This window comes from Rhinolophus ferrumequinum, chromosome 26 (genome assembly GCF_004115265.2).
Source record: "Rhinolophus ferrumequinum isolate MPI-CBG mRhiFer1 chromosome 26, mRhiFer1_v1.p, whole genome shotgun sequence".
Classification (NCBI taxonomy): Eukaryota; Metazoa; Chordata; class Mammalia; order Chiroptera; family Rhinolophidae; genus Rhinolophus; species Rhinolophus ferrumequinum.
In genome coordinates, this window is record NC_046309.1 from 236,998 (window position 1) to 261,983 (window position 24,986).

The window sequence follows — 24,986 nt, forward strand, 5'->3', positions numbered from 1 at the left end:
GGTGATGGTAGAGTGCATTAGAGCTTCCTACAAGTTGGAGCCTGGGGCGAGCTTGTCTCATGGCAAGTCGCTCCACTATCCATATGGGGTGCACATCGGAGAGACTTGGGGGCCCTGTGCCTTCTGGTTTCCATGCGGAATCGAGTCAGGAGGTACAGAGAACAAGTGTGTAAAAGGGTTCTGGGACCTTGGCTTTGGAGCCTATCCCACCGGCTGTTCTGTGTTTTCTTTTCCACCCTAAAGCCCCTAAAACTTACTAAGAGAAAGTATTGAGACATCATTTTTAGAACTGCTGTACTCTTATTTGAATGAAACAGTGGATAAACTGATTATCAGTCATTGAAACTACTAATTCATTAAAGGTTCATTAAAAGCTTTTTGCATGAAACTGAGAAAAGTGTTATTTTCTGCAGTTATGTTTATTTCACTAGCAGTTCTCATAAAAATGGAACTGAATATTTTCTTACCTGAACTTCTTTTATGTTCTAATTTTAAACTGTTATCTTTCTCCTTTCTTGTAGTGTCTGCCAATAATTTTGGATAACAAATTAAGCCACCCGTTATTAGAACAGCTTTTGCCGGCAGTAAGATACAGTCTCCATGACAATTCCGAGAAAGTGAGAGTGGCTTTTGTGGACATGCTGCTTAAAGTTAAAGCTGTGAGAGCTGCTAAGGTAAGGTACAGAGGATTTTTCTTATTTAAGACATAAAATAAATAAGTTTACATCAACAAAAAGACAAAAGAGTTTTAATTCCAGGAGTTTTAGTAATCACATTTAAACTAACTGGATGTCCAGTATAGTTTACCAATTGTTACTGTTGTAAAATTTTGTTTTGTGATTTTCATTGAAGTTTCTAGAAATATGAATGTGTGTTTTCTTTTTGAAAGACAATGTAAGCAGCACCTACCTTAAATTTTTATCATATACATGAAAGTTTTTGTTGAAATATTTAAATGCTTGGTACATAGTAAGCACTTAAATATTACGTAGAAAAATGTTGAATATGATATTTCCCCTTTCCCCCGCATTTTAAAGAAGGAAGCCAGGAGATACCTGTTTTGTTATAATGTATGTGGCATTGTTTTACTTTAACTCTAGTTCTCTTCGGCTTTTGGCTAAATGTTAGTTATAACATTCTTAACTTCATTATCATTTAATATGATTATTTGTGGGTTTTCTTCCTCCACTCAGCAGTTCTCTGAAATTTACTTTAAAGTGCTGTTTCGTCGCAGCACAGGATTTGGGAACAGGCTGATGTGCCATCAGTGTAGTGTCAACTGCACAGACCTGTGGGGCATTTGTGCAATGAAAGAAGGCTGTGACCAGAAAAGGAAGGGGCTTACGTGGAAATACTGCTGAGACAGAAGCATGACAGCACATGTGGTCGTGTGTAGTGTGCCACCCACTTATAAAACGGGGCACAATGATACGTATTTTCTCAGATACGCATAAAATATCCCTGGAAAGAAGCAAGAGATTAGTAACAGCTGCCTGAGTGTACGGGGATTGGATGTCTGGGATGGGGTTCTGGGGAGGCCTCATCACTGCGTAGGATAGGTATTTTTATACTTTTTGAATTTCAAATTGAGTTTTTTTTGTGTGTTAAAAAAATAAAAAAGTATTTTGTGTGCTCTGCGTAGTAAGAATACCCGTGTCATCCCCAGTCTCACTGCCTTGGCACTTTGGTCGAAGATCACTAGACTGTGTGGTCTGTTTCTGGACTTGCTCTGTCCCATTCATCTGTTGTTCTCTCCTCGACCAGGCCCACCCTGCCCAGATAGCGGCAGCTTTCCGGGAAGTCTGATCGTGTGAGTCCTCCAGCCTGGTTCTTCTTTCAGTATTTTTTGACTGGCTTAGGTCCTTTGCATTTCCATATAAATTTTAGAATCAGCCTGTCAATTTCAACAAAAAAGCCATTTGCAATTTTAATTGAATTTGTTATAACAGCTTATTAAAACTGTAGTTCTGAATCTGAAAGGGAAATTTTTGGCTTAGTTTTGTGTTTGAACTGTAAATCTGTTTGCAAAGGATCGTTGAGGTGATGGCTGGTGAGGAAATGGAGAGAGCAGTTGTTTTGGGTTTGTTACTGGGTCTGCCCAAGAGAATGGGAGAGAGAGATAAGACAGGGACAAAAGTGCCTGTGGAGTTTGGGTTTAATGTTTCAGTGAAATGTCCCTTTTATCTTAATCCTTAGCTCTGCACTGGCAAGGCAGAGTGATTTAATGGTGAGGTCTCTGCACAGGTTTGTTGGGGGCACACACTGAATCTGAAAATCAAGGTGAGAGATTGGTGGCCATATGGAGAGGCAGATAACAGGACGTGGGGTGGCTGATGGCCCACCGGGTGGGAAGGGTGGGGCAGCATGCTGCTGTCAGACACTGGTGGTGCTTGTAGTACTCATGAAATGTTAACACTGTCGTTGGTCTCCTGCATCCAGCCTTGGAATGAGAGTTATCCTTTCTTTTTATTTCTGTGTAAGCCATGGTAGGACTGAGCTCAGAGGGGCCACTTTATTCTCAAAGGCCCCTGACAGAATGACTGATACATGATAGGTAATAAAAGGGATACAGGAGCGGAGGTGGGACCAGAGGGAGGCAGGAAACTCAGATTGAGTTGTGTATGGCTCTTTTTTTCAAAGGTTGGAATGACATGAAAATGCTTGCCGATAAGAAAGATCCAATTGAAAATACTGGAAAGGGAATGCTCGTTAGAGTCAGGTCCTTGAGAAAAAGCTATGTCAGTGATGGTGCCCCCTTTACGCAGATGAGAAAACTGAAAAGTGACTGAGACAGGATTGGAACATTTCACTATGAAAATCTACTTTCTGTTATTCTGTGATGTTTTCCTCTTGTCTTGAACTTCTTACTTAGAAGTTTGGCCCTTTTCTGTAGGCAGTAGACGATTTTGATGCTTTCGAGCAGAGGGCAGTAAGGACACTTGTGATGGAAGCAGTTATCTGGCAGCAGTGAGGTAGGCCGGAGAAGGCCGTGTGGTCATCGAGGCAAGCCGGCTGTGTGAGGGGGTGCCGTGTGAGGGGGTGCTGCTGCAGACTCATGGTCACTGTGGCCCTGGGGCTTCCTGAGTGATGCCTCTGTGTCTGCGAAGCAGGAAATGGAGGGCCTACTGTAGTGTTCTATGTAAAAACTGTTGTAAATTTTTTAAGTCAGTTTTCACGTTAATGGGCCAAAAGTTATGGTGTTTTAGAAAATTTTAAAATGATTAGACTGATAATCATACCTTTCATCTGAGAGTTTACTATGCATTGAGCATGGTGCTAATTAATTATAATTAATCCCCCAATAAACAGTCTTATACTTAGGGACCTTATACATCAGTGCTTTTTAAAATAGGATTTATTCTAATTTCTTGGCAGAAGTGTTGCAGATTCTGGTGTAATTATTGGAACTGAATAGTCTTGAATATAAAACATAGTCTCTTTTTTATTACACTCTGGAAACTGCCTAAAATGTTTTCAAGATGGCAGGAAAAGTTGACGGTTTCCTTCTGCATTCGTACTTTATACACAGTTTTGGAAAATATGCCCCATGGAGCACATCTTGGTTCGTCTGGAATCAGATTCCCGGCCTGTGTGTCGGCGTCTGGTTAGCCTCATCTTTAACTCCTTCCTGCCGGTGAACCAGCCGGAGGAGGTGTGGTGCGAGCGCTGTGTCACGCTGCTGCAGATGAACCACGCAGCCGCCCGGAGGTTCTACCAGTATGCCCACGAGCACACGGCCTGCACCAATATAGGTACGCGCGGTCCCTGGCGCTCCGTGTGCCCACCCGCCTGCCGTGCTGCGGTGCAGTTCTTAGTGATTCCCGTAAAAATACTGTGATTACTTGGGGTTATCACTGTCCTTCCAGGAAGGCAACTTTGCAGAAGAAACATGTAAGTTAACCATTGCTTATCGTAAACATTCTAGCCAAGCTGATTCACGTGATCCGCCACTGCTTGAATGCCTGCATCCGGAAGGCCGTCAGCGAGTGCGGAGAGGAGGACGAAGGCAGGGAGAAGGAGAACGTGAGTGTGAGTGGGCCGCTGCCTGTGGGCGTGACCACACTGCCCTGATGCAGACCTGGCGGGACACGCCTCCCTTACGCTTAGAAAAGCCCTCGCCTTAGGTCAGCGGTGTCATTTCCAGACCAAGTTAGGGTCAAGCCCCAGGGCAGGCCGCCCCAAATGTCCCGCAGTGCCTGGAGTTTCAGAATCCAGGGCTAAAAACCCTTATAAACAACCACTCCTTTGCTGATAACCACGCCCAACCTTTGTTTATGTTTCTCACCAAGTAACAGCCAAACCGAAGTGTCTTTATCTTGTCCGTTCTTCACAAGTTGGTTGTTTCTTTGTCTAAACAGTTATAAATAGCTGGCTGGCTCATCATTTCAGAGACCATCATTTATACGCACATATTAAATTGTTTTTTCTCCTGTTAATCTGGTTTGAGGTTAGTTTATTATTAGTCTAGCCTTAAGAACTCAAGGAGGAAAGGGAGGAATTCTCCCCCTCCCCAGCCTCAGGGATTTTTATTTATTCCTTTAGTATTGATATTTCAACTAATTATTTTGGAGGTTCATAAACAATGTTTTTGAAAGAATTGTATATCCTTTCTGGTTCATTGTGGTTTAAGGTGAAAATTCAGAATGTAACGCTGACTACTGTTCCCTGCCAGCATAAGCGGGAAAACGTAAATGGGATATAATTTAAAGCAAGCCAAGAAAGCCTATGGTGGAATGGGGTCGATTGGCAGCAGTCATCACACCAGAGTCTTGTGTGGTACCCACCAGCATGTAGAATGGGGGGGGGGGGAAGGGGCGGAGCTTGTAAGTGAATTTTAGTAGTAATCACATTTAAGTAAATTAGGTTTTATTGTCCCCAGTCTGTTCATGCCGAGGTTTATGATGAGAAGTGACATCTGTTAACAAATCAGAAGATACGGTAAAAGAAAAAGCATGCTTTTTCCTAGTGTTCTATGTTCCTAGGTGAAGACGGTAGTTTATACATTTTGATTTTTAGAGGATTTTAATTCATGTAAAGTGTTTTTTGAAAGGATATAGGGTTAATTCAGAATGTAGTATTTTCTGCGTCGGCTTTTAACAACAGATTTACCTCTTAGAGTTTCTCAAATACAGAAGAGTCATATTACGACATGAAAATAGACTTGATAGTCTTTACGTTTTTGCGTTAGGTCTAGGATTCTGAGGTGTGCTTTTAAAGATAGTGCGGTTATCTTAGTAGTTGCAATGATTCGATTCTTTCACAATAAAATTATTTGTATCTTAGGTTCTGGACAAAACCCTGTCAGTAAGCGATGTTGCATCCATGGCAGGTTTATTAGAAATCATTGTGATTCTTTGGAAAAGCATCCACAGAAGTATGGAGAACAATAAGGAGGCCAAAGTCTACACCATTGACAAGTTTGCTTCTGTGCTTCCCGAGTACCTGAAAGTGTTTCAGGTAAGATGGGCACCCGTGTGAGCAGGTGCATTGCAGAGACGCTGGTGCAGTTGTCTGCCTACCTGCCTGGCCCTGGGCCTCGTCTGGAAGGAGAAGGCTCAGCCAGCTCCTCCCGTGCAGGGTAGTTGGTCTCCCTCCCGCTCTTCTTGAGGGCGGAGGCCACTTCATGCCTTTCTGCTTCTTGTCCCCAACACCCAGAGACATGTGGAGGGTAAACACTCAGCTTTCTGGGTGTTGGATCCAGTTTGATTTGCTGGGAATTGAGAAGGAGTTGTTTGTGAACGTCAGGCTGCAGTCGCCCCTGCTTTCTGAGCAGTTGTAGGCATTCGCTCCACTACAAGCAGGTATATTTCTGAAGTGCTGAGTTATGTCTTTATTATTGGGTCAAAGAGAACCACATGTGTGACTAGTATTTAGATGAAGGAAACCTCATTCCTTGACTTTTTGTCTTACTTTGGAAGGAAGTTTATATTTCAAAAACAAATGAAAGGAAGAGTGATAGTGAAAATGCACATTATTCCCAATTATAAAGAGAGCATGGTTTAAATATGGAAAGATCTCAGATTTTGGGAACCTCCCGTCTTGGTAAGTATACTCATGGCAGACTCCTTGTGTGAGCTGTGTTTCTGTGACTCACACGTCTGAGCTCCTTTGGTCTCTGAAATGCAAACATGTCCTGTCCGTGGAAGAAAATAACGAGGCTGCTGATGTCACTAGTGCTTTTAAAGCCCAAATAATTAACACTGGAGTGAGGAGCCAGCATTGTCTCAAGAATCTCAGAAGATAACTAGACACTGGATGAGCTGACAGATGAGCACGTGGCCTGGGTATCTAGGAACCCCAGGAAGACAGTTAATTCACCTAATTCAGAAGGATTCTGGCAAGAGAGCTGCCCCGCCCTGGGAGCTCAGAACAGCATGGTCATCCTGTAGATGAGTCAACAGCCTGTAAGCCGCACAGAGCATGGGATCAGCACTAATTATCAGTCTCCTTTTGGAACATTAAGAAAATACTTTCTCTAAAGGGTAACGGTGGCTTCACTCTGACTTGATGCAGAGTAATTACAGACCATGTTTTTATGTTGCTCCTGTATATTTTTAGGAAAATTTTTTTTTTTAGGATCCACCACCCCTCATTCTCCCAACCAATCAAGGATATTTTTATTAAGTCCTTGGTAGAGTCTAGTCTACTGTTTCCTTTGTTGTTGTAATAAAAACAACAGTAGTGTGGCGATCATTTATTAGGCACCACGGCATTCCAGGCACTGTGTGGGTCTGTGTGGCTCGCCGCACGCATTCCTTCCAACAACCTCACCCATTTTGCAGAGGAGGAAACTGAAGTTCAGGGACTGGACTCTTGGCTCTGTTGTCCAGCCTGTTAGCTTGTGGAAGGAACCTGACTGGGCTTATATTTCACAGGTCGACCCGAAGCCTGGCCATTGCCCCTTAAACTTCACCAACAGTCTTCCTAAAGATATTCTGACTGTTTTATTTAAAAATAGTTTCTCTGACTAGTTTCATTCTCTTGAGATTTATGTTCCAGATACTGAGTGTATATAGTTAATTTTTTTTTCCTTTCATCAGTTGTTTTTACAAGTCGGAAAAACTTGTAAAAGTTGTGGCAACGAGCCTTGGCAGTGAGAAACCGTGTATATTCTGGTTACTGATGTATCCCCAGGATCTAGATTGGTGCCTTGTGTACAGTAGGTGCTTAATAAATATTTGCACAAAGTAATACCTCACACAGAGTAGTAAAGTGTCACATGGAATTTTGAGAATAGTCATCAGACACAAGGCTTTCCAATAGGTGTAGGTTTTCTCACTGAATGTGGAAAGGGTTCCTTATTCTAGTTCCTATTGAGCAATTTTGAACATAGGTGGTTAGGAAGTTGTGTGGGAAGGCTTTCACAGCAGTACGGTGTTTAAATACCTTTTGTTTTGTCTTCCTTTTTGTGCGTTTAGGATGATCGCTGCAAGATCCCTTTGTTTATGCTGATGTCCTTCATGCCAGCATCGGCCGTGCCCACATTCAGGTCCTCCTTCGGCCCTGCCCAGCAGTGCGGGTGGGGGGGGGGGTCCTGCACTGGTCGTGCTACGTTAATTTAGCATGCAGCAGACTGTCACATGTTAGCGTTAAGTTCCCAGCTGCTGCTTCCCCAACCTCCCTCCCTCCCTCCCTACATCCCTCTCTCCCTCTCACATGGCCAGGAAAATAGCAAGAAGCATTTTCCAGGCGACTCTGGAGTCACTAAGCAAACCGCCAGAGTCTGCGTGGAACCAGAGCTGTCTCTCAGCCTCAAAGTCAGGGGTAATTTTCAAGCCCGGCAGCATGAGTCCCTAGAGCTGTGCTGCTATCCATGTGGTTTTCTTGGCCACACGTGGCTCTGACACGGGCAGCGTGGCCATCAGGGTTGAGATGTGAGTGCTGAGTTCACATGGACTCGCACACTCTGGTGAGAAGAAGAATGTACAGCATCTCATCAGTTCTTTTCTTTTCTGATTGCATCTTGAAAGGAGACTGGATAGACTGAGTTAAGATATGTTACTGAAATTAATTTTTCCTGTTTCCTTTTTTTTAATGTGGCCACTACACAATTTAAAATGACATAAGGGGCCTGCTTTTGTGGCTTGCATTATATTTTTCATTGGACAGTAAAAATTATTTGTATTCATATTTATGAAAAAAATAATAGTTTAATGCTAAACAAAAATCATCACCCGCAAATTAGAAATCTTTGCTCTGGAGTCTGATAGAGATGACACAGAAACGAAAGGCTGGGAGTTTTTTGTGAGCGGTGTGTCACTGAAAGCTTAATACTTATATCAGCTGTGTGGACTTGAGTGTTCCCAAGCTGCTTTCTAATTCAGTGTTTTGTGTTAGAACTTGTCCCATGTAGTAACTGTGGGGAAACAGTGTGTTTATTCCTGCAGTGGAGCATGTTCAAGAGTTCCTCTGATAGGAAGGGTTATGTACTCACAGTTCTTAGCTACTTTATTTTCCTCACCTTTTAGAAAAGGGGGAAATTGCTACTGAAATGTTCTGTCTGACTATACATTTGACATTTTCAGCTGTGGTGTGATTTCCACATTAAGAAACCAAGAGGAAGGAGCAGCAGACAGGAGCTACTGCACTTTGTTAGACTGTCTCTGCTCCTGGGGACACGTGGGACATATTCTGGAACTCATCTGTGACTGGCTGCCAGAAGAGCAGCCCCAGAGAAAGGTGTGCCTGTGTAGGGTTTCTTTAAAATGTGCTGGATGAGGGGAACTGCATGTTAGAAATTAGATGCTTTCCTGGGAACATTGTGTCAGTTTGTTGCTCTCCATTCTTTCAGAGTAACTCAGCATCTAAGCGGAAAGTGCAAATCCATGATACACGCCCAGTGAAGCCTGAGTTGGCGGTGGTTTACATGGAGTACATGCTGACCCACCCAAAGAATCGGGAGTGCCTGCTCTCTGCTCCCCGGAAGAAACTGAACCATCTTTTGAAAGCACTTGAAACGTCAAAGGTAACTTTATAGCACAGATAACAGACCCCATGAGAGTTGAGTGATTCCATGTAATAGGAGTGATCAAGTAAGATCTCAGTTTTTCCTATTTGTGGTGTAAAGCTGCCCCAGCTGGAAAGGAGTTGAGTTACCTAGTACCCCTCCCCGCCTCGATTTGCAGATGAGGACATGCGACTCTCCGCGACTGGGGGGCAAGATGGGGCAGCCCTGTTTCTCAGGACACACCGTCTGCGGAAGACTTTTGTCCCCCAGGGTCTCTTGCTCTGCTCCTGTCCATCCATGTGGACTCAGAGTCCTCCACAGGCTTTTCCAGGACCCTCGGGAGAGTGTTTCCTAGAATTCACCATTTCCTCCTCCCCTCACTGGCTCACGGGCCACCTCCGCCCGGCCAGCCCTGGAGCAGCCTGTTTGCTGCCTGAGTTTGCCTGTGCGGGGGGGGGGGGGGGGGGGGGGGGGGGGGGGCGGGCGGGGGGGGGGGGGCGGGCGGGCGGGGTCAGCGCCTCCGATAGGCCAGCACCAGGCATGGGCTGGGGAAGCGGCGCCTAAGGAGGTGGAGGCCGCGCACCGCCGTCCTGGGCAGGGCGCTGACAGGGCAGGGCGAGCCTAGTGCCTGCTGTGCCGGGCCATCGGCTCAGTCCCTGCGCTAGTCGGCAGCGCTGCAGCTTCCCCCATGGAGGCATCAGGGCACTGGCTGCACTGGTGTACAAAATAGGGCTGCCTGTGGGCTCTAGGAAAAGTGGGAGGTGTGTTCCCCCGGCAGCGGTACCACTGGCATTGTCACTTATGAAATGCTTGGGGGGACACCCCTCCCCCCTATTACAGCCAAACACCTGCTCCCACGGCGTTTCCAAACACCAGGCATGGCTCCTGTTTGGGGGTGTGGCCGGGGGGCGCGGCTCTGGTTAGGGGGTGTGGTCGGAGGCGTGGCCCCTGTTAGGGCGTGTTCAGGGAGTCGTGGTTAGGCTGGATCCCCACCCTGCCCGAGGTGAGTTGTCCCAGGAGGAACTGCCTCTCTCCCTCTCTCCCTCTCTCCCTCTCTCCCTCTCTCCCTCTCTCCCTCTCTCCCTCTCTCCCTCTCTCCCTCTCTCCCCCCCTCACAGGGCTGCCTTTGCCCCGCACCGAGGGCAGGTCAGTTTCCCCAAGGGGCAAAGGCTTCAACATGCTGATCCTCAGTGCTCCTTAAGCAGTAACTTAAAAGTTCCTTGTGGTCCCTCAGGAGGGAGAGTCTGCAGGGGGAGGAAGGGAAGAGTGTATTCCTGGGAAAGCTTTGCCATGTTGTGGAATCGCTTCTGCTGCACTTCTGGGTCTCCCTCCTAGTGCCGCTGAGTGTCAGGTTTTTTGCTTTCCAGGCGGATCTGGAATCAATGCTGCATTTGCCAGGTGGGCAGCCTCACCACTTCAGTGAAGCAGCTGCCCTGCGGGCCTTCAGCCTACACTGTCGCTTGAGCATCCACCTGCAGCACAAGGTTGGTTCGCCTCTGGTCCGTCAGCAGCACAGGAAGTGCTTCGCCAAAGCCAGGACCCTTGCTGATTTATCTTTCTGTTGTTGGACAGTTCTGCGCGGAAGGAAAAATGTACCTGTCCATTTTGGAAGACACTGGGTTTTGGTTAGAAAGCAAAGTTTTATCTTTTATTCAAGATCAAGAAGAAGAATATCTGAAGCTTCATAGGGTTGTTTATCAACAAATCATTCAGGTTAGAATTTTTAAGACACAGAAACCTTTCTCCTTACCAAGTTTGTGACATGCTTCAAGATTTTATTTTCTATTTTAAAGTTGTAACTTAGACATTTTAAAGTTGTTTCCATTCTTAACAACTTACAATGGCATTTGAGTATCTAGAGTATTTTTTCACAAAGTATAAACTCTGCGTAATTTTAATGTAATTTTACATATTGCATGTAATAGGTGTTCAGTAATATTTGTGGAGTTACATAAAATGTGTTTCTAGATTTCTTAAGGAAACAAAGTGAGAATTAATGTATCTATGGAAATTCCTTTACAGAACATTTTTGTAAAGATGGTTTGTCTGAGCTGTTAGAAGCTTTATAGGCTGGATTGATCCCCTTTGTTGGTGAGTTACGTCTGCACATCTGTCTCTTACAGACCTACCTGACTGTGTGCAAAGATGTCGTTATGGTTGGCCTTGGTGACTGTAAATTTCAGATACAGCTTCTGCAGTGGAGTCTTGGAATCATGAACACAGGTATATGTCATTCATTAAAGGACGATTAACAGTCAAAACCAGTCCGTCTTCCTCCCTCACTGTGCTGGTCAGGACTCTTGCTTTAAAGTGACAGATATGTCATACAAACTAGCTTCACCAAAAAAGGAATTTACAGGCTGATGCAGCCTAGAAGTTCAAACGTGCTTCTGGCATTGGATATGACTAAGTCCGGAGTTTCTGACGAGGCCTTGAGGGTCCCCTGCCTGTGGTTTGCTGATTGTCAGGTGGCTTGGCCACATGTGGGCTGGTGCAGAGGTCGCCCAGTGGGTCTGCTGCTCCTTCCTGGCACTCGTAGGGCAACGCTCACAATAGTTCTCGTTACCTGCCCTGGCCACTGGGGGGTGAGTTAGGGGTTATTTAATGCCCCTCAGGACCACTGGGAAGTTGCTGTTACCCCAAGGACAGGGTAACCCCTGGGAACCAATACTGTGGTGCCCACACTTGCTGCACACTCCGTACTCAGTTAAATGTGTGCAGTGAGTGAGTGCGAGGCCAGCCATGCGGCCCAGGCCTCCGTGGTCCATCCATGGGCCCCAGGGCCGCATTCTCACAGCCCCAGCACATGGCGGGAGGATGGGGCTGTGGTCCGGGGTGTCTCCTGCGCTTCTCGTCACGGCCAGGTTAAGAGGATCACTGCTCGGCTGACCACTGACCCCTGCCCACCAGCTCCCTGGGGCAGCCCAGTCGCTGCGTGGAACTGGTTCTTAAGTGTTCTCACTGTGCATTCTAACACTACACTTGCTTCTTTCTGAGCTCTACAGAAACTTGAGAAGTCTGTCCTTAAGTTTATTTAAGCCTAGATATTTGCTAGAAGAGATTACAACTAAGATTATCTTTTAGCAAATTCAGCATCATGTTTTGAAAATTAGATTCCGTAAGTCTGCAGCTCATTTTGGAAGTTAGTCATCTGGAGTCTTGCTCCCGTTGCGCTGACCCCAGGGGTCTATTTGGCAAGTCCTGCAGAGGCTTTCTGTTCGGCTCCTGCCACCAAGGTGGGCGCTTGGACTGTCCTGGAGATGGGGTACCCATTACCCTGCTGTTTTGAGTACATGTTTCCGTAAATTAATCTATAACTGCATGCAAGATTATACATTATTTGTTTAAAATTTCCAAAGTTAAAGACTAAATATTAAATAGCACAAATATCATTTGTTTTAAAGTTTGGCTTTCTGTCTTTAATCCTTTATAACTTTTACTTTCTTTTGAGAAAACAGCATTTTAAACTTAATCTTAATGATTGAAACATTAAAAATGATTTGCAGGTTTTTAAACTTCATTTATCATTTAGAAATTATTTCCCCCCAGAGGACTGAATCTATTTTTACTATTTATAAAATTTACTTTTCTGAGGAGCTAATGAGAATTTTAGATCTCTGATGTAGCCAGTTTCATTACGTAGAGGTATCTGTTCCTCAAATAAGGCCCTAAGTTACTGACTTTACATCTGACCAAACTGAAATGATATTTGTATTTGTACAAAGGACTGTATTAGGATTTCCCAGGAGAGAATCAACTCTGTGGTCGTTCTTGTAGTCCTATCGCCAATACGATTGCACTCAGCAGTTGAGCTAGGTGGACCCAAAGTCTGCTGCGTCCTGGACTCTACTAGCAAGAGGCCTAAGGAAACATTGTCATTGAAAAGCCAGTTACATACGTGTTGTCAATGATTAAACAGGCCTTCTCCATGCTCAAGTGTGTATTCCAGCAGAAATGTCCTTGACTACAACTGAGTCTCCGCACACAACCCAAATGCAGAACTCTAAGCTCACAAAATTACAGGACTTTCTGCTGTAACACAGTATGTGTGTTACAAAAAACAGCACGCATTCTGCAGAATCAGGCACTGAGTGACGGTTGTGGGAAACGGCAACAGGGCCGACTATGCAGACAGTGCTGTGTCATCGTGCTAAGAATGGTAATCCTCGCAAAAAGTATCAGCAGTCAGAAAGGAAAGTTCCATTTCTAATACCACATGGCACAGTAAATATGGACTCTGTCGTAAATGAAAAGGTAAAGGGAGACTGATGGAGACCATGGCCTGGGCTTTGGGCTGGTAGACGGAGCCTGTCCCGGCTGAGCCAGGAGGAGGACCGGCTGGGCCAGTTCTCTGGTTGCTGCTCCTTTGCAGACACATGGTGGTGGCCTGAGGTACTAACCTGCTGGGAAACCCCGGGAGCACTCAGTGTTAGACTGACGTCACTCCCAGCCCTCCTGTGAGCCAATTCACTTCTGAGAAGGCAGAACTTTTAGTCAGTGTCTTCTGTTTTACGTAGCTGTGAATCCTGACACATCTTCAGTATTTTGTCGTATGGTACTTAACCACTGGCTCTCTGTATTTGGTTATAAGGCACATGATGCTTGAATATAATGAAATCACTTTGAATTAAAATTGTTAAACTTTTCAGATTGCTGTCAGTAATTCTAGACAGAGGTAAGAGTGTGGTTCTCCCCGGCGACTGTGAGGGTGGGTGTAAGAGGACAGAGGCTGTTTTCAGGGGCTCGGCACATTGGCTTCCTCTGGGCTGTTTGCACTTGTTAAAGGGCTCAGCGTTCCCTTACTGCCTGTTCTGCTGAAATGACCCACCTTTGTGGAGCATGTGTGTCCCTCATTTTCTTTTACATAAAAGATTAGTTTCTTGAAAGTTCCTATGATGAAAGATTTTAGAAACTTCCTGTTGATTCTGGAAGTGCCATGGACCTTTTGAAGGGTGACCTTGACTGGAACAGAGCCCTTGATTTTATTTACTTTAGCAGATAAACTGGGGTTTGAGGTAGTAGTTTCGTATCTGTCTCAAGTAGAGCTTACTGTATTTTATTAATCTATAAACAGAGATAAATTCAAGTCTCTGAGGTGAATTGTAGGATTTGGGCTCACACGTGGAAAACATTTTACCAAATCCATACAACACGGTGAAGGTGTTGATTTGGAAGAGAAAGACAACCAATAAACCGTGAGGTGTTACGAATTGAAGAGTTGGCCTCCAAGGTTGTTACACCGTATTTGGAAAACTGTCGGGCCATCCTCAGACTTGAACTGTAGAGCTGGTGTTGATTTGGTGTCAGAAGTAAGGTGTGCTTTCATCCAGGTGTTCAGGACCTGCTGTCCACATCTACAGTGAGCACAGTTCTTAGTGACTGAGTCAAACATGCTGTTACTGGAGGGACTTGTTTTATGTTTAAAGGAACAGCTTTTATTTGTTAATATCTATGTTAACCTAGTATTGGCTTATCAGTAACAATCTCTTTGAAGTTACCATAACATACATGGGAGTTAAAATGTGTAATGATTTCACCTAAATCACGTGATTCAATAACTGATTTGTCCAATTTTCTTTCTAGTGAAGGGATTCTTTTATGTTTCATTACTTCTTGGCATTCTAAAAGAGGTAACTGGAAGTTCCTTGAAGCAGAAAATTGATTCAGATGAAGAAGTTGCAACGCTGTTTGACACAGTCCAGAAAGTCTTTCAGAAAATGTTGGAATGTATGGCGTGGAGCTTTCGGAAGCAACCGGAAGAAGGCCTGCGGGTACTCGCATCTTTACAGGACGGGTCTTAGATGTGCGATGACCAGTGCTTCCCTGAGGGCGAGGGCGCAGGCTTAGTGCTTGCTTCTATCATTGAGCTGTTGGGTTAGGTGCAGCTTGGTGTGGGAGAGAGGTGCCAGGTTCCATTCTTCAGACATGCCTACCAACCACAGTGGGGTACACTCTGGTGTGTGAGGTGATAATACCTGCACCTGGGCAGGAGGTGGGGTGGGACTGTCAGCCTTGGAACAAGTGTTTGTGAGTTCAGGTCACAGGTCAGCTGTGGGAGCCCACCTGCCAAGCAGGACCGGAAGCAGAGGTATGATTGCAATAGGCTTCTGGGTGCTCAGTTGTTATTTCACAAGGTTTTCCAAATAGAATACATTTTTCAGAATGCTAATTTTGATTATCTGTAGATGACAAAAACTTTGCTCCACTGAAGTGCTAATTTCAGGTTACTCTGCCGCCTGACCTTCTCTGGCTGGAAGTGAGAGGCAGAGCTGGTAGGACCTGTGGTTCCCTTTGCTCACTGGAAGCTGATGTGAGGTGGCCGTTGAGTAACCTGGCTGCCAGAGTGGCTTTACGCCTAAAATCATGGTCAGCAGAGAGGCCATTAGTTTTTCTAAGTAGTGATTTAAAAATATGAATAAGCTATTGTTTTTCAGTGAAGATTTTTAAAGTGCTTCCATGGAAGGATGTTTTTGAAATATTGAAAACTTTCTGTTTTATTCTGTACTTAGCTGATAGAGGTAATTGAAGGTCGGTGGCCAGATGTTCCCAGGTCTAGTTCATATTTGACGTAATCCGAAATGTTTGTTTTTGATGACTTGGTTCAAGTGTCTGTGATCGGTTTATATAATGTAATTTTGTGCCAAAATCTTTTATATTCTCTCGAAATCTTTCATCATTGTCTGTGCAGCTTCATTCAGAACGCATGGCATCATAGTTGATGGCTGCTTGTAATCTCAGTGATATTTCTTCATCTTTCCTTCCTTTTTTCTTCATTAATATTATTTTGGGGAAGTTTGCTTTTATTATTCTTGGGTTTTTTTTTCTTTTTTTGGGGGGGAGAATGTTGGGAAGGTAATTCCAGGAGGGCTTCAGTCCTGTCCTCTTCTAGCCGCGGTGCCTGAGGGATTTGAGTGAGAAGCAGGAAGGGAGGGAGTGGGCTTGCTGGAGGCAAATACAGTCAGGGGTTGGGGCCCTGGGGAGGACAGTAGGAACACTTGTTCTCAAGTGTCTTTTTGTTTTAACCCCTAAAAACTGATGTGCTTTCTCGTAGCTCCTGTATTCTGTTCAGACTCCTCTTCATGACTTTATAACGACTGTTCAGTCTTGGCACACGGACACGCCCATTCACCGGGATATGCTTTCCACTCTGATTGCTGCCTCTGTCGTCGAGATAAGTCACCGACTGCGAAAGGTGAAGTCTCTTCTGTTAGTCCAGGAACCACTGTGTTCCTTTTGACTGTAAAGATGCTCTTCTCGGCCAGCACCACATTTTTATGTTTTAGCAAGTATTTTTAAGAGCTCGGGGTTTAGTGGGGTATCTGCTTCTCCAGCAGCCGGACTTTGCAGCTTCACAGCTAGTTCCTGTTGTAGAGCCACGTGACTGTTGGGAAAACAGGTTAAGAACTTTGTTATTCTTGATTAGAAACAAACTAGTCATTCCATTGTGAACATGTCCTTTTGACATATTTTAGAGATTTAGGTGAGTTGCTGATCCTAAAGAATCCTCTCCTGCTGAGGCAGAGGCCCTGGTCAGTGGTGCCCAGGATGCAAGGCTCCTCTTGAGCTGTGTTTTCCGAGGCGTCCACGTCTCTGCCTCGTGACAGCAGCCCTGCTTTTTTTGTTTCCTAAACAGAGGAGGTTTGAAGTTGTGCCGTCAGCATAAACACATGATGTCCTCACTCGCACCCTGTAAAGGACTGGCTAGTTTCCTAGTAATACTTATTTTGTATGATTAGCCTATTTGGTTAAAGCTGCTTTAAGTCAGAATAAAAAGTGCTGTTTTTTCCACATGGAATCCTCGATGTCTGAGGGACTTACGACAGTAAAAATAATGAAGAGATGAAATCTGACAAGGAATGTCATGGAATTATATGAATGTTTGTATATATGTTATGAATTTTGCATTATAAGATCATGAATATTTAAAAAGTTACTTAAATTCTAAAACATTAATAGAACATGAGGCCCTCTTAAAACTTGAAGGGAGGTCCTTTGGTTTGAGAAAGTAATTGTTAGATGATACAGAGTAAGGACTAGAACTTACTCCAGGGAGCTAAAGAGCTGACAACTGTAAATAAGTCCGTTAACAGCCTGTGGGCAAACCTGGCCCATCCTCTGCTTTTGTAAACAGTCATTTTAGAGAGCAGCCACCCCAATCTTCAAGCATTTTCTGTGGCTTCTTTGTGCTAAGACAGCATAGTTGAGTAGGTGTCAAGATCGTTTTGCCCACAAAGCTGAAAATACGTACTATTTTATTTAAATTTCCCTGTCTTCCTACTTTACAGAAGGTTTGTGGACCTGTGTTCTGTGTGCTTGCCGTTCGTCTGTCCGCTTGTCCGGGGCATCCTCCTTCCATGCCCTGGGACACCCGTGGCTATTGGGTCTCTTTGATGGGGGTGTTTACGGGACGTCTCCGTCTCTGCAGTGCTGTCATCGCGCAGTCTGCTGTGCCGGCGTTTCTAATTGTGTATAGCATCACCTTTCTTACCCTTTTGTCCTGTTTTTCATTATGTGTGTTTCTTGTAAACACTACATGGGGTCTTTTTTTTCTTTGGTCCAGTCTTATTATCTTTGCCTGTAAGTTGCAGTGCTTAATCCACTGATTTTAATAAAATGATTGATATTTTTGGGTTTAAGTTGCTGTTTGTTCTTTTATTAGTCCCCTTACTCTTCCTCTTTCCTGCTGTTTTGTGATGAATCAAGTGTTTGTACTGCTCTGTCTTCTCGGTTGCCTTTATATTATCCTTTGTGTCGTTTTTCGGTGGTTTCTCTGGAGATTTTAGTGTGCATGTGTAACCCATCACAGTTGCCCTGCAGAGATTATGCCAGCACCTCATAGAGCTTAGAACAGTGTTCTCCAATTAGCATCCTCCTACCCGTGCTCTTGTCACCTATTTTTCTTCTAAAACTGCTAAAAATCTCAAGGTATACTTTTATTTTAACTAGTCAATAGTCGTTTGTGTCATTGTGTCAGAAATGCATTTACAACATTGATGACATAAAGCATTTTAATGAGAAACAGTGCTATCTCATATGTAATGATGATTGACTTTAATGTACAAATTAGTGTCATGAATCCCAGCAGGGGAAATATGGGAAGGCTTATTAGAAGTGCTGTATCATCATATGTGAGTGAAATTCCCTAAGATAACCGAGAGACAGGCCAGAGACAGTGGTGGAAAGACACGGTCATGCCTCGGCTCCAGGTGGCACAGACAGGCATTCTGGATTTAGGCTTTCCTGGGAGCCCTTTGCACGTGGAGTTCATTCACCAAGAATGGACGACTTTAAACTCTGAGATGGGTAATGAAGGCCAGAGGTCCTGGGAGGGCCCCTCTGGGTCCAGACCAGCGGCACTCGCTGTCCTCCATATCCACTCCAGGGAATATTGGTCGTGCCTGGGGAGAGGTGCTATCGGAATCTGGTGGGTGGAGGCCAGGGGTGCCGCTCAGTGTTCTGCAGGGCACAGGGCGCCCCAGCAGCAAGGGCTGATCACTTCAAAGTGTCAGTAATGCTGAAATTGGGAAAATCTGGTCTGGACTAAGAAGAGTAATGACTGACATTTGCTTGGTGTAAAAACACATTATTTACAGAAGATGACACTACATTAAAGACTTTGACAAAAGGTTTGTTGAGTAACATGTCTGTCTTTGTTTTTCACTCTAACTAAAGAACACACCCCTGTGTATAAGACTAGATTAATCATAATTATTGTAAAGACTTTAACAGTTAATAAAATCATTCTTGTGTGTTCCTGGAAAGCCTTTCTCAATGGTTAAAGAAAACCCAAAGCAGTATGTAAAATAAGTAATCTTATAAGCCTCAGTCTCAGTTTATAAGTTACTGACTTGAAACCTTTTTTAGGTTTCGGATGTAGAAGAGCTCACCCCTCCAGAGTGTCTTTCCGACCTTCCACCATTTTCAAGGTGTTTAATAGGGATAATCATGAAATCTCCGAACGTGGTCAGGTAATCATTTTCACTGTCCTGATACTCACATTGTAGCTACGAGCATTCAGTAGGTTTTGCTCTATTCCTTTTACTCTTAAAATTTCTCAGACGTGCATTTTTTTTCTGTGACAAAAAGATTCCATAGAATTTTCTCTCATCAGTGATTAAAAGTATTTACATTATACTTATGCAAACAGAAATTCTAACTTTCTATAAAGTATATCCAAGTAGCCTCTGTTAATGCGTCGTGAAATACTTCTTACGTGTATACTCCCCAGATTTGACCAGGTGAAACACAAGTGTGGTTTCCATTCGGCACACGGCTGTTGTGCATTCCTCCAGTCTGTGTGTCACTTGAGTAAAATTCTAGGCTGCTTGTGGCACATCACGGTCTGATGGATTACAGAAAGAATAGTTTTACAGGTATCTGAGACCTGTGGAACTTTAATAGCAGATATTTCAAAGAAAACTTTTAAAAACATTTTTTTAATAGCTATGAATTATTTTCAGTAACATGTTAAATTTTTGTTGTGTGTATTATGGGCACACAGAGTAGCTTTTTCCACCTACCAGAGTGTCCCAGCTCTCTTTCTAGCATCATCCTCTGATTTTACATATTTACAGTGAAAAGTATGGGAAGGGTTTAATCAACTTCCCATGTTACCTAAAAGCTAGAATTCATGGTAGTTGATGAATCTGACCTATATTTGTCTTCCTATAAAGTATTAGGCTGTATACTATAGAGTAATTTCTGATGTTTGTTTTTGCAGGTCATTTTTAGATGAATTAAAAGCGTGTGTTACTTCTGACGATATTGAAGGGATTGTATGTCTCACAGCTGTTACGCATATTATTTTGGTTATTAATAAAGGTAGGTTAAATTTCTCTGATATTATCTGGGTTGTTGCTGAGTGTCTCTCTCGAACTGTTACGGAATGTTTGAGAACTCAGCTCCCGTGTTTGATGAGCTCCCTGCTCTGAACACTTGTGTGCTGGGCTCCCTCTTCTCAGCTGACCCTGGACCAGCCGGTGCACCGGCCAGTCCGTGCTCCTTAGCACCACCCCTGTCTCCTGTCCCTTCTCGCCTCTAGATGTGCTACGCCTCCATCTCTGCCTCAGAATTGAATTTCTGTTGATTTGTCATGTATTACCTATGTTTAAAAATCAGAATATTTTTGCTAATGATGGTGTGTTTTGGTGTTGATATTTAATGTATCTGCTATTTCGCTTAAGCCTTAACCTTGCCTATTGTGAATATCCCAGCCAGCTGAAATAGTCCTGCCCAGCCAGTTGAAATAGTCCTGGAAAAATTATTGGAGATACCTACAAAATGCTTACCTCAGTGTAAGATACAGTAACATCTTGCAGATGGATTTTCTATATTTTTGTATAGTTTTAATAATGTTGAAATTATTTTCTAAGTTAATATGTTATACACAAAGAGTGCTCCCATCAAACAAGCTCTCCCCATAAGCCTGAATGCATATATCCCTGCAGCCTTACGATAATACTTTGTAACTAGTTTGCCCCAGGCCAAGCATCAGAAAAGACTTCCCTAAGGGGTGCCCCGAGCTGAGATCTGCAGGATGAGGCACCTTCTCCATGTGGAGGGTGCGAGGTTGGGGCCTGGGCTGCTGATGAGCACCTAATACTTAATAGGTACTTAAATATTTGCCAAACAGACGGTGACTCTGAAATGTGTAGGTTGTCATTTCTGATGGAGGCACAGGTGAGCACATGTCCGTGGGAACTCTATCTCGGAGCTGAGAGGTGCTGTCATCAATGTTCGCTTGATCCTCTCACATCTCTGTGAAGGGGACAGTTACCGTCCACAGGTCGATGAGTGGGTTAACGCAAAGGGAATAGTGGGGAGGCCCAGTCGTAGTGATGTTGCCTGCATTGATGGCAGAGTATGTTTGTTTTTGTGTAGTAGTGTTAAAATCTTTTTCTGACTTTAATATAATTTTCCCATAGGTAAACATAAAAGTTCAACAGTGAAGGATGTTGCAGCCACTATTCACAGAAAACTAAAGACATTCATGGAGATAACTTTGGAAGAGGATAGCATGGAGAGGTAAAGTCCTAGTTATATATACTGTAGGTGTGATTATCTAAAAATGACTAATTATTCCTTTCGTATGTTTTAGTCACATTTTCATTTCTCCTACTACTGCCAGGTAGTTAGAAAACTGAGGATTGTAAGGATAGAAACATTTCTATTGGCATAACCTTTTGAACATGTTTAATTTACTTCTCTTTCTGTCTTCAAAAACAAAACAAAGTTGTCATTTGCAAAATTCTGCTCAGAAAAGTAGAGGCATACAAACTTATTCTGTATGTTTTTCAAACTAGAAATTTTATTTTTGATGGTTGGCTATGCTTTTGACACCATGGGCATTCCTAAGATACAATCACCCTGTCTACAAGCATAGGCACTGGGCCTGGGGAAAGGTCCCTCCAGAGGCTGGAGAAATATGCATTACCACCTCCTTTCAGGGGTCGTCGCTGCCCAGGGGACTGCTGCCTGGGGATGTGTTCACTGGGCTCTTTTTCCAGCCCTGTGTTTTTGCTGCTGTCTGCGCTTTTGAACGTGCTGGGCAATTTCCTGTAGACGCTGAATTGTGTTTGACTCTTAGACCAGCCACAAAAGGAGTGTTTTTCCTGCTGTTTTATGAACTTCATGAGGTTAAGTGTTACAGGGCTCTGAACTAGGTAATTTGTTTTATATATGCCTGGGAAGCGAGCCACTTTCTCCTTTGGAGGAAGGCTTTCAAAATCCTAAATTGCTAATTAATGAACAAGACATTTTGTTTCTTCTTTCCCAGTCTGTATACCTTTTCTTTCTTTTTTTTTTTGGTCTTATTGCTTTAGCTGGGACTTCGAGTATGATGTTGAAAAGAAGTAGTGAGAGAGGATATCCATGCTTGTTCCTCATTGTAGTGGGAAAGCTTCTAGTTTCTCACCATTAAGTATGATGTTAGCTGTAGGTTTTTTGTAGGTATTCTTTATTAAGTTGATGAGTTCCCCTCTATTCCAAGTTCATAAAAGTTTTTGTCATGAACAGGTACTAGATTTTATCAAAAGCCTTTTTTGCATCTATTGATATGATCATACGATTTTTCTTCTTTAGCCTATTGAAGTCATGGATTACATTAGTTGATTATCAGATGTTGAACCAGCCTTATATACCTGGGGTAAATCCCACTTGGTTGTGGTATTAATTTTTTTTATACATTGTTGGATTTGAGTTGATAATATTTGGTTGAGTATTTACATCTGTGTTCATGCGAGATATTGGTCTGTGGTTTTCTTGTGATGGCTTTGTCAGCCTTTGGATCAGGGTAATACTTACCTTATAATGTCAGTTAGGAAGTGTTCCCTCTTCTTCTGTGTTCTGAAAGAAATAGTAGGGAATTGTTACAACTTCTTCCTTAAATATTTGATAGAATTCACCAGTGAACCCATATGGTCCTGATACTTTCTGCTTTGGAAGGTTATTAGTTATTCATTTTTTTAATAGATATAGGCCTATTCAGTTTGTCTATTTCTTCTTACGTGAGTTTTGGCAGATATTGCCTTTTGATGATTTTGTCCATTTCTTCTTGGTTATGAAACTTGTGGAAATAGAGTTATTCATAGCATTCCTTTATTATCATTTAAATGTCCATAGGTTCTGTAGTGATGTCCCCTCTTTCAGTTCTTTTTTTTTTTTTTAATAATTTCTCAAGATTGACTTTTTTTTTTTTTTTAAAGATTTTATTGGGGAAGGGGAACAGGACTTTATTGGGGAACAGTGTGTACTTCCAGGCCTGTTTTCCAAGTCAAGTTGTCCTTTCAGTCTTAGTTGTGGAGGGCGCAGCTCAGCTCCAGGTCCAGTTGCTGTTGCTAGTTGCAGGGGGCACAGCCCACCATCCCTTGAGGGAGTCGAGGAATCGAACTGGCAACCTTGTGGTTGAGAGCCCACTGGCCCATGTGGGAATCGAACCGGCAGCCTTCGGAGTTAGGAGCATGGAGCTCTAACCGCCTGAGCCACCGGGCCGGCCCCTTTCAGTTCTGATAGTAGTAATTTGTGTCCTCTCTCTTTGTTTCTTAGTTACTCTGGCTAGCGGCTTATCAAAAAACCAACTTTTAGTTTCACTGGTTTCTCTACTGATGTCCTGTTTTTAATTTTTTTGATTTCTGGCGTAGTTTGTATTATTTCTTTTCTTTTGCCTGCTTTAGATTTAATTTGCTCTTCTTTTTCTAGTTTCCAAGATGAAATCTTAGATTATTTATTTTAGATCTTTCTTTTCTACTATACGCATTTACTGCTGTGAATTACCCTCAATGTTCTGCTCCACTGTGTCCCACACTTTTGTTTTTTAACTTTTATTTATTTTTAAGTGTGTTTTTCCAGGACCCATCAGCTCCAAGTCAAGTAGTTGTTTCAATCTAGTTGTGGAGGGCACAGCTCACAGTAGCCCATGTGGGGATCGAACCGGCAACCTTGGTGTTAAGAGCATTGCGCTCTAACCAACTGGGCTAACTGGTCGCCCGCGTCCCACACATTTCGATAAGTTGTATTTTCATTTTTGTTTTCATTTAGTTCAAAGTATTTTTAAATTTCTCTTGAGATTTTTTTTATTTGACAAATGTGTTGTTTAGAAGTGTGTTGTGTAATCTCTATTTTACATTTTGTAATCTCCATTTACAAAATCCTACTTTAGGATTTTTCAGTTCTTTCTGTTACTGATTTCTAGTTTAACTCCATGGTGGTCTAAGAGCAGATGTCATATGACTTGCATTCTTTTAAATTTGTTAAGGTGTGTTTGATGGCCCAGAATGTGGTCTGTCTTAGTGAGTGTTCCACGTGAGCTTGAGAAGAATGTGTGTTCTGCCATTGGTTGGCATGGTCCATAGCTGTCCGTTCTGTCCAGTTGATGTTGTGCTGCTGAATGCAGCTGTGTCTGCACTGATTTTCTGCTTGCTGGACCTGTCCATTTCTGATAGACGAGGTTTTGCTTTATTTATTTTGTCATCGAGGTATTAGGTGCAAGTGAATTTAGAACTGCTATATCTTCTTGATGAATAGGCCCTTTTGTTTTTACGAAGGGTCCCTCTTTCTCTCTAGTAATGCTTTCCCTGTAAAGTCCGTTTTGTCAGATATTAAGACAATTGCACCAGCCTCGTTTAGTGAGTGTTTTTCGTAAGTGTTTGTGGCATTCCAGTCAGGAGGAACAAACCACATGGTGCCTGGGATAGGACAAGCTCAGTGTCAGGAATTTCGTCAGAGCATTGGTGTGACGGTGTCTTGGCTCGTGGGTGTTAAAGCGAACTCGCAGGCCTAGAGGAGTGCAGCCATGAGGGGCATCCCCCCACCCTTCCCCAGGGTGGACGCACACCCAGCCTGAGGCGTGGCTCCCTGGACAAAGAAGTCTGGAGGCCCCTGGTAGGACTCACTGGAGTCTCCAGGGCCCGGGGAGCCCGTCCACATGGAGGAGCTGGCACATCCTGCTCAGGTAAGTCAGCTGCCAGCTGGCTGCTGCCCTGTGGGGACCAGTGGGCTCTCCTGGAGAAGGCAGGCCCTCTGGGAACCTGGCCTGGGGAGCCCATATGCCCTGCAGGCATCAGGACCGGGAAGATAAAGCCCTCCCCACCTGTGTGCCCCCTTCCCCCTCCCCACCCAGCACCCCTGCTGACCAGGCTAAGCACAGGTCTTCAAGGAGGCCTTGGGTTGGGCACTAGAGCGGGAAATTTGGGGGTCCTTGTTTGTGAGCAAACAAAATGCTTTCAGTTTTATACTTTATTCTAAAAGCTAGTAAATATTTACAATGCAGCTTTAATAAGGTCAAGTTTACAACCGTATATTTGAAGGAGAAACCCAACAGACTTGTTTTGTTTCTAGGGGTGTGGGGAAGAGGGACATGATCTTCCGATTTGTAGGAAACTGAGGAGCGTGTGTATGTTTCAGGAAGCACACAGCAGCGTCAGTGTTCTCCCCAGGCACAAATACTGAACGTGCAGTTACCAGTAGGCTGTGTCAAAGGTGTCTTCATAGGGCATGGTGACAGTCTCAGCTGTCCAAGCATCTTACATTTGCAAGGACAGTG

General features: G+C 43.7%; 1 protein-coding gene across 3 annotated transcripts in view; it reads left to right on the forward strand.

Annotated features, from left to right (window-relative positions):
- The window catches only part of NCAPG2 (non-SMC condensin II complex subunit G2), a 52,395-nt gene that overhangs the window by 22,245 nt on the left and 5,164 nt on the right, over positions 1 to 24,986 (forward strand). For 2 of the 3 annotated variants that reach the window (XM_033098761.1, XM_033098762.1), the window contains exons 13-27: positions 522 to 674; positions 3,530 to 3,752; positions 3,926 to 4,029; positions 5,284 to 5,457; positions 7,419 to 7,489; positions 8,526 to 8,679; positions 8,792 to 8,965; positions 10,315 to 10,431; positions 10,520 to 10,660; positions 11,071 to 11,170; positions 14,531 to 14,718; positions 15,999 to 16,139; positions 18,812 to 18,915; positions 19,668 to 19,768; positions 20,872 to 20,971. In XM_033098761.1, the coding sequence (XP_032954652.1) occupies positions 522 to 674; positions 3,530 to 3,752; positions 3,926 to 4,029; positions 5,284 to 5,457; positions 7,419 to 7,489; positions 8,526 to 8,679; positions 8,792 to 8,965; positions 10,315 to 10,431; positions 10,520 to 10,660; positions 11,071 to 11,170; positions 14,531 to 14,718; positions 15,999 to 16,139; positions 18,812 to 18,915; positions 19,668 to 19,768; positions 20,872 to 20,971 (2,045 nt within the window). The remainder of the gene's footprint in view (positions 1 to 521; positions 675 to 3,529; positions 3,753 to 3,925; positions 4,030 to 5,283; positions 5,458 to 7,418; positions 7,490 to 8,525; positions 8,680 to 8,791; positions 8,966 to 10,314; positions 10,432 to 10,519; positions 10,661 to 11,070; positions 11,171 to 14,530; positions 14,719 to 15,998; positions 16,140 to 18,811; positions 18,916 to 19,667; positions 19,769 to 20,871; positions 20,972 to 24,986) is intronic. The other variant, XM_033098763.1, reaches the window with a different exon arrangement.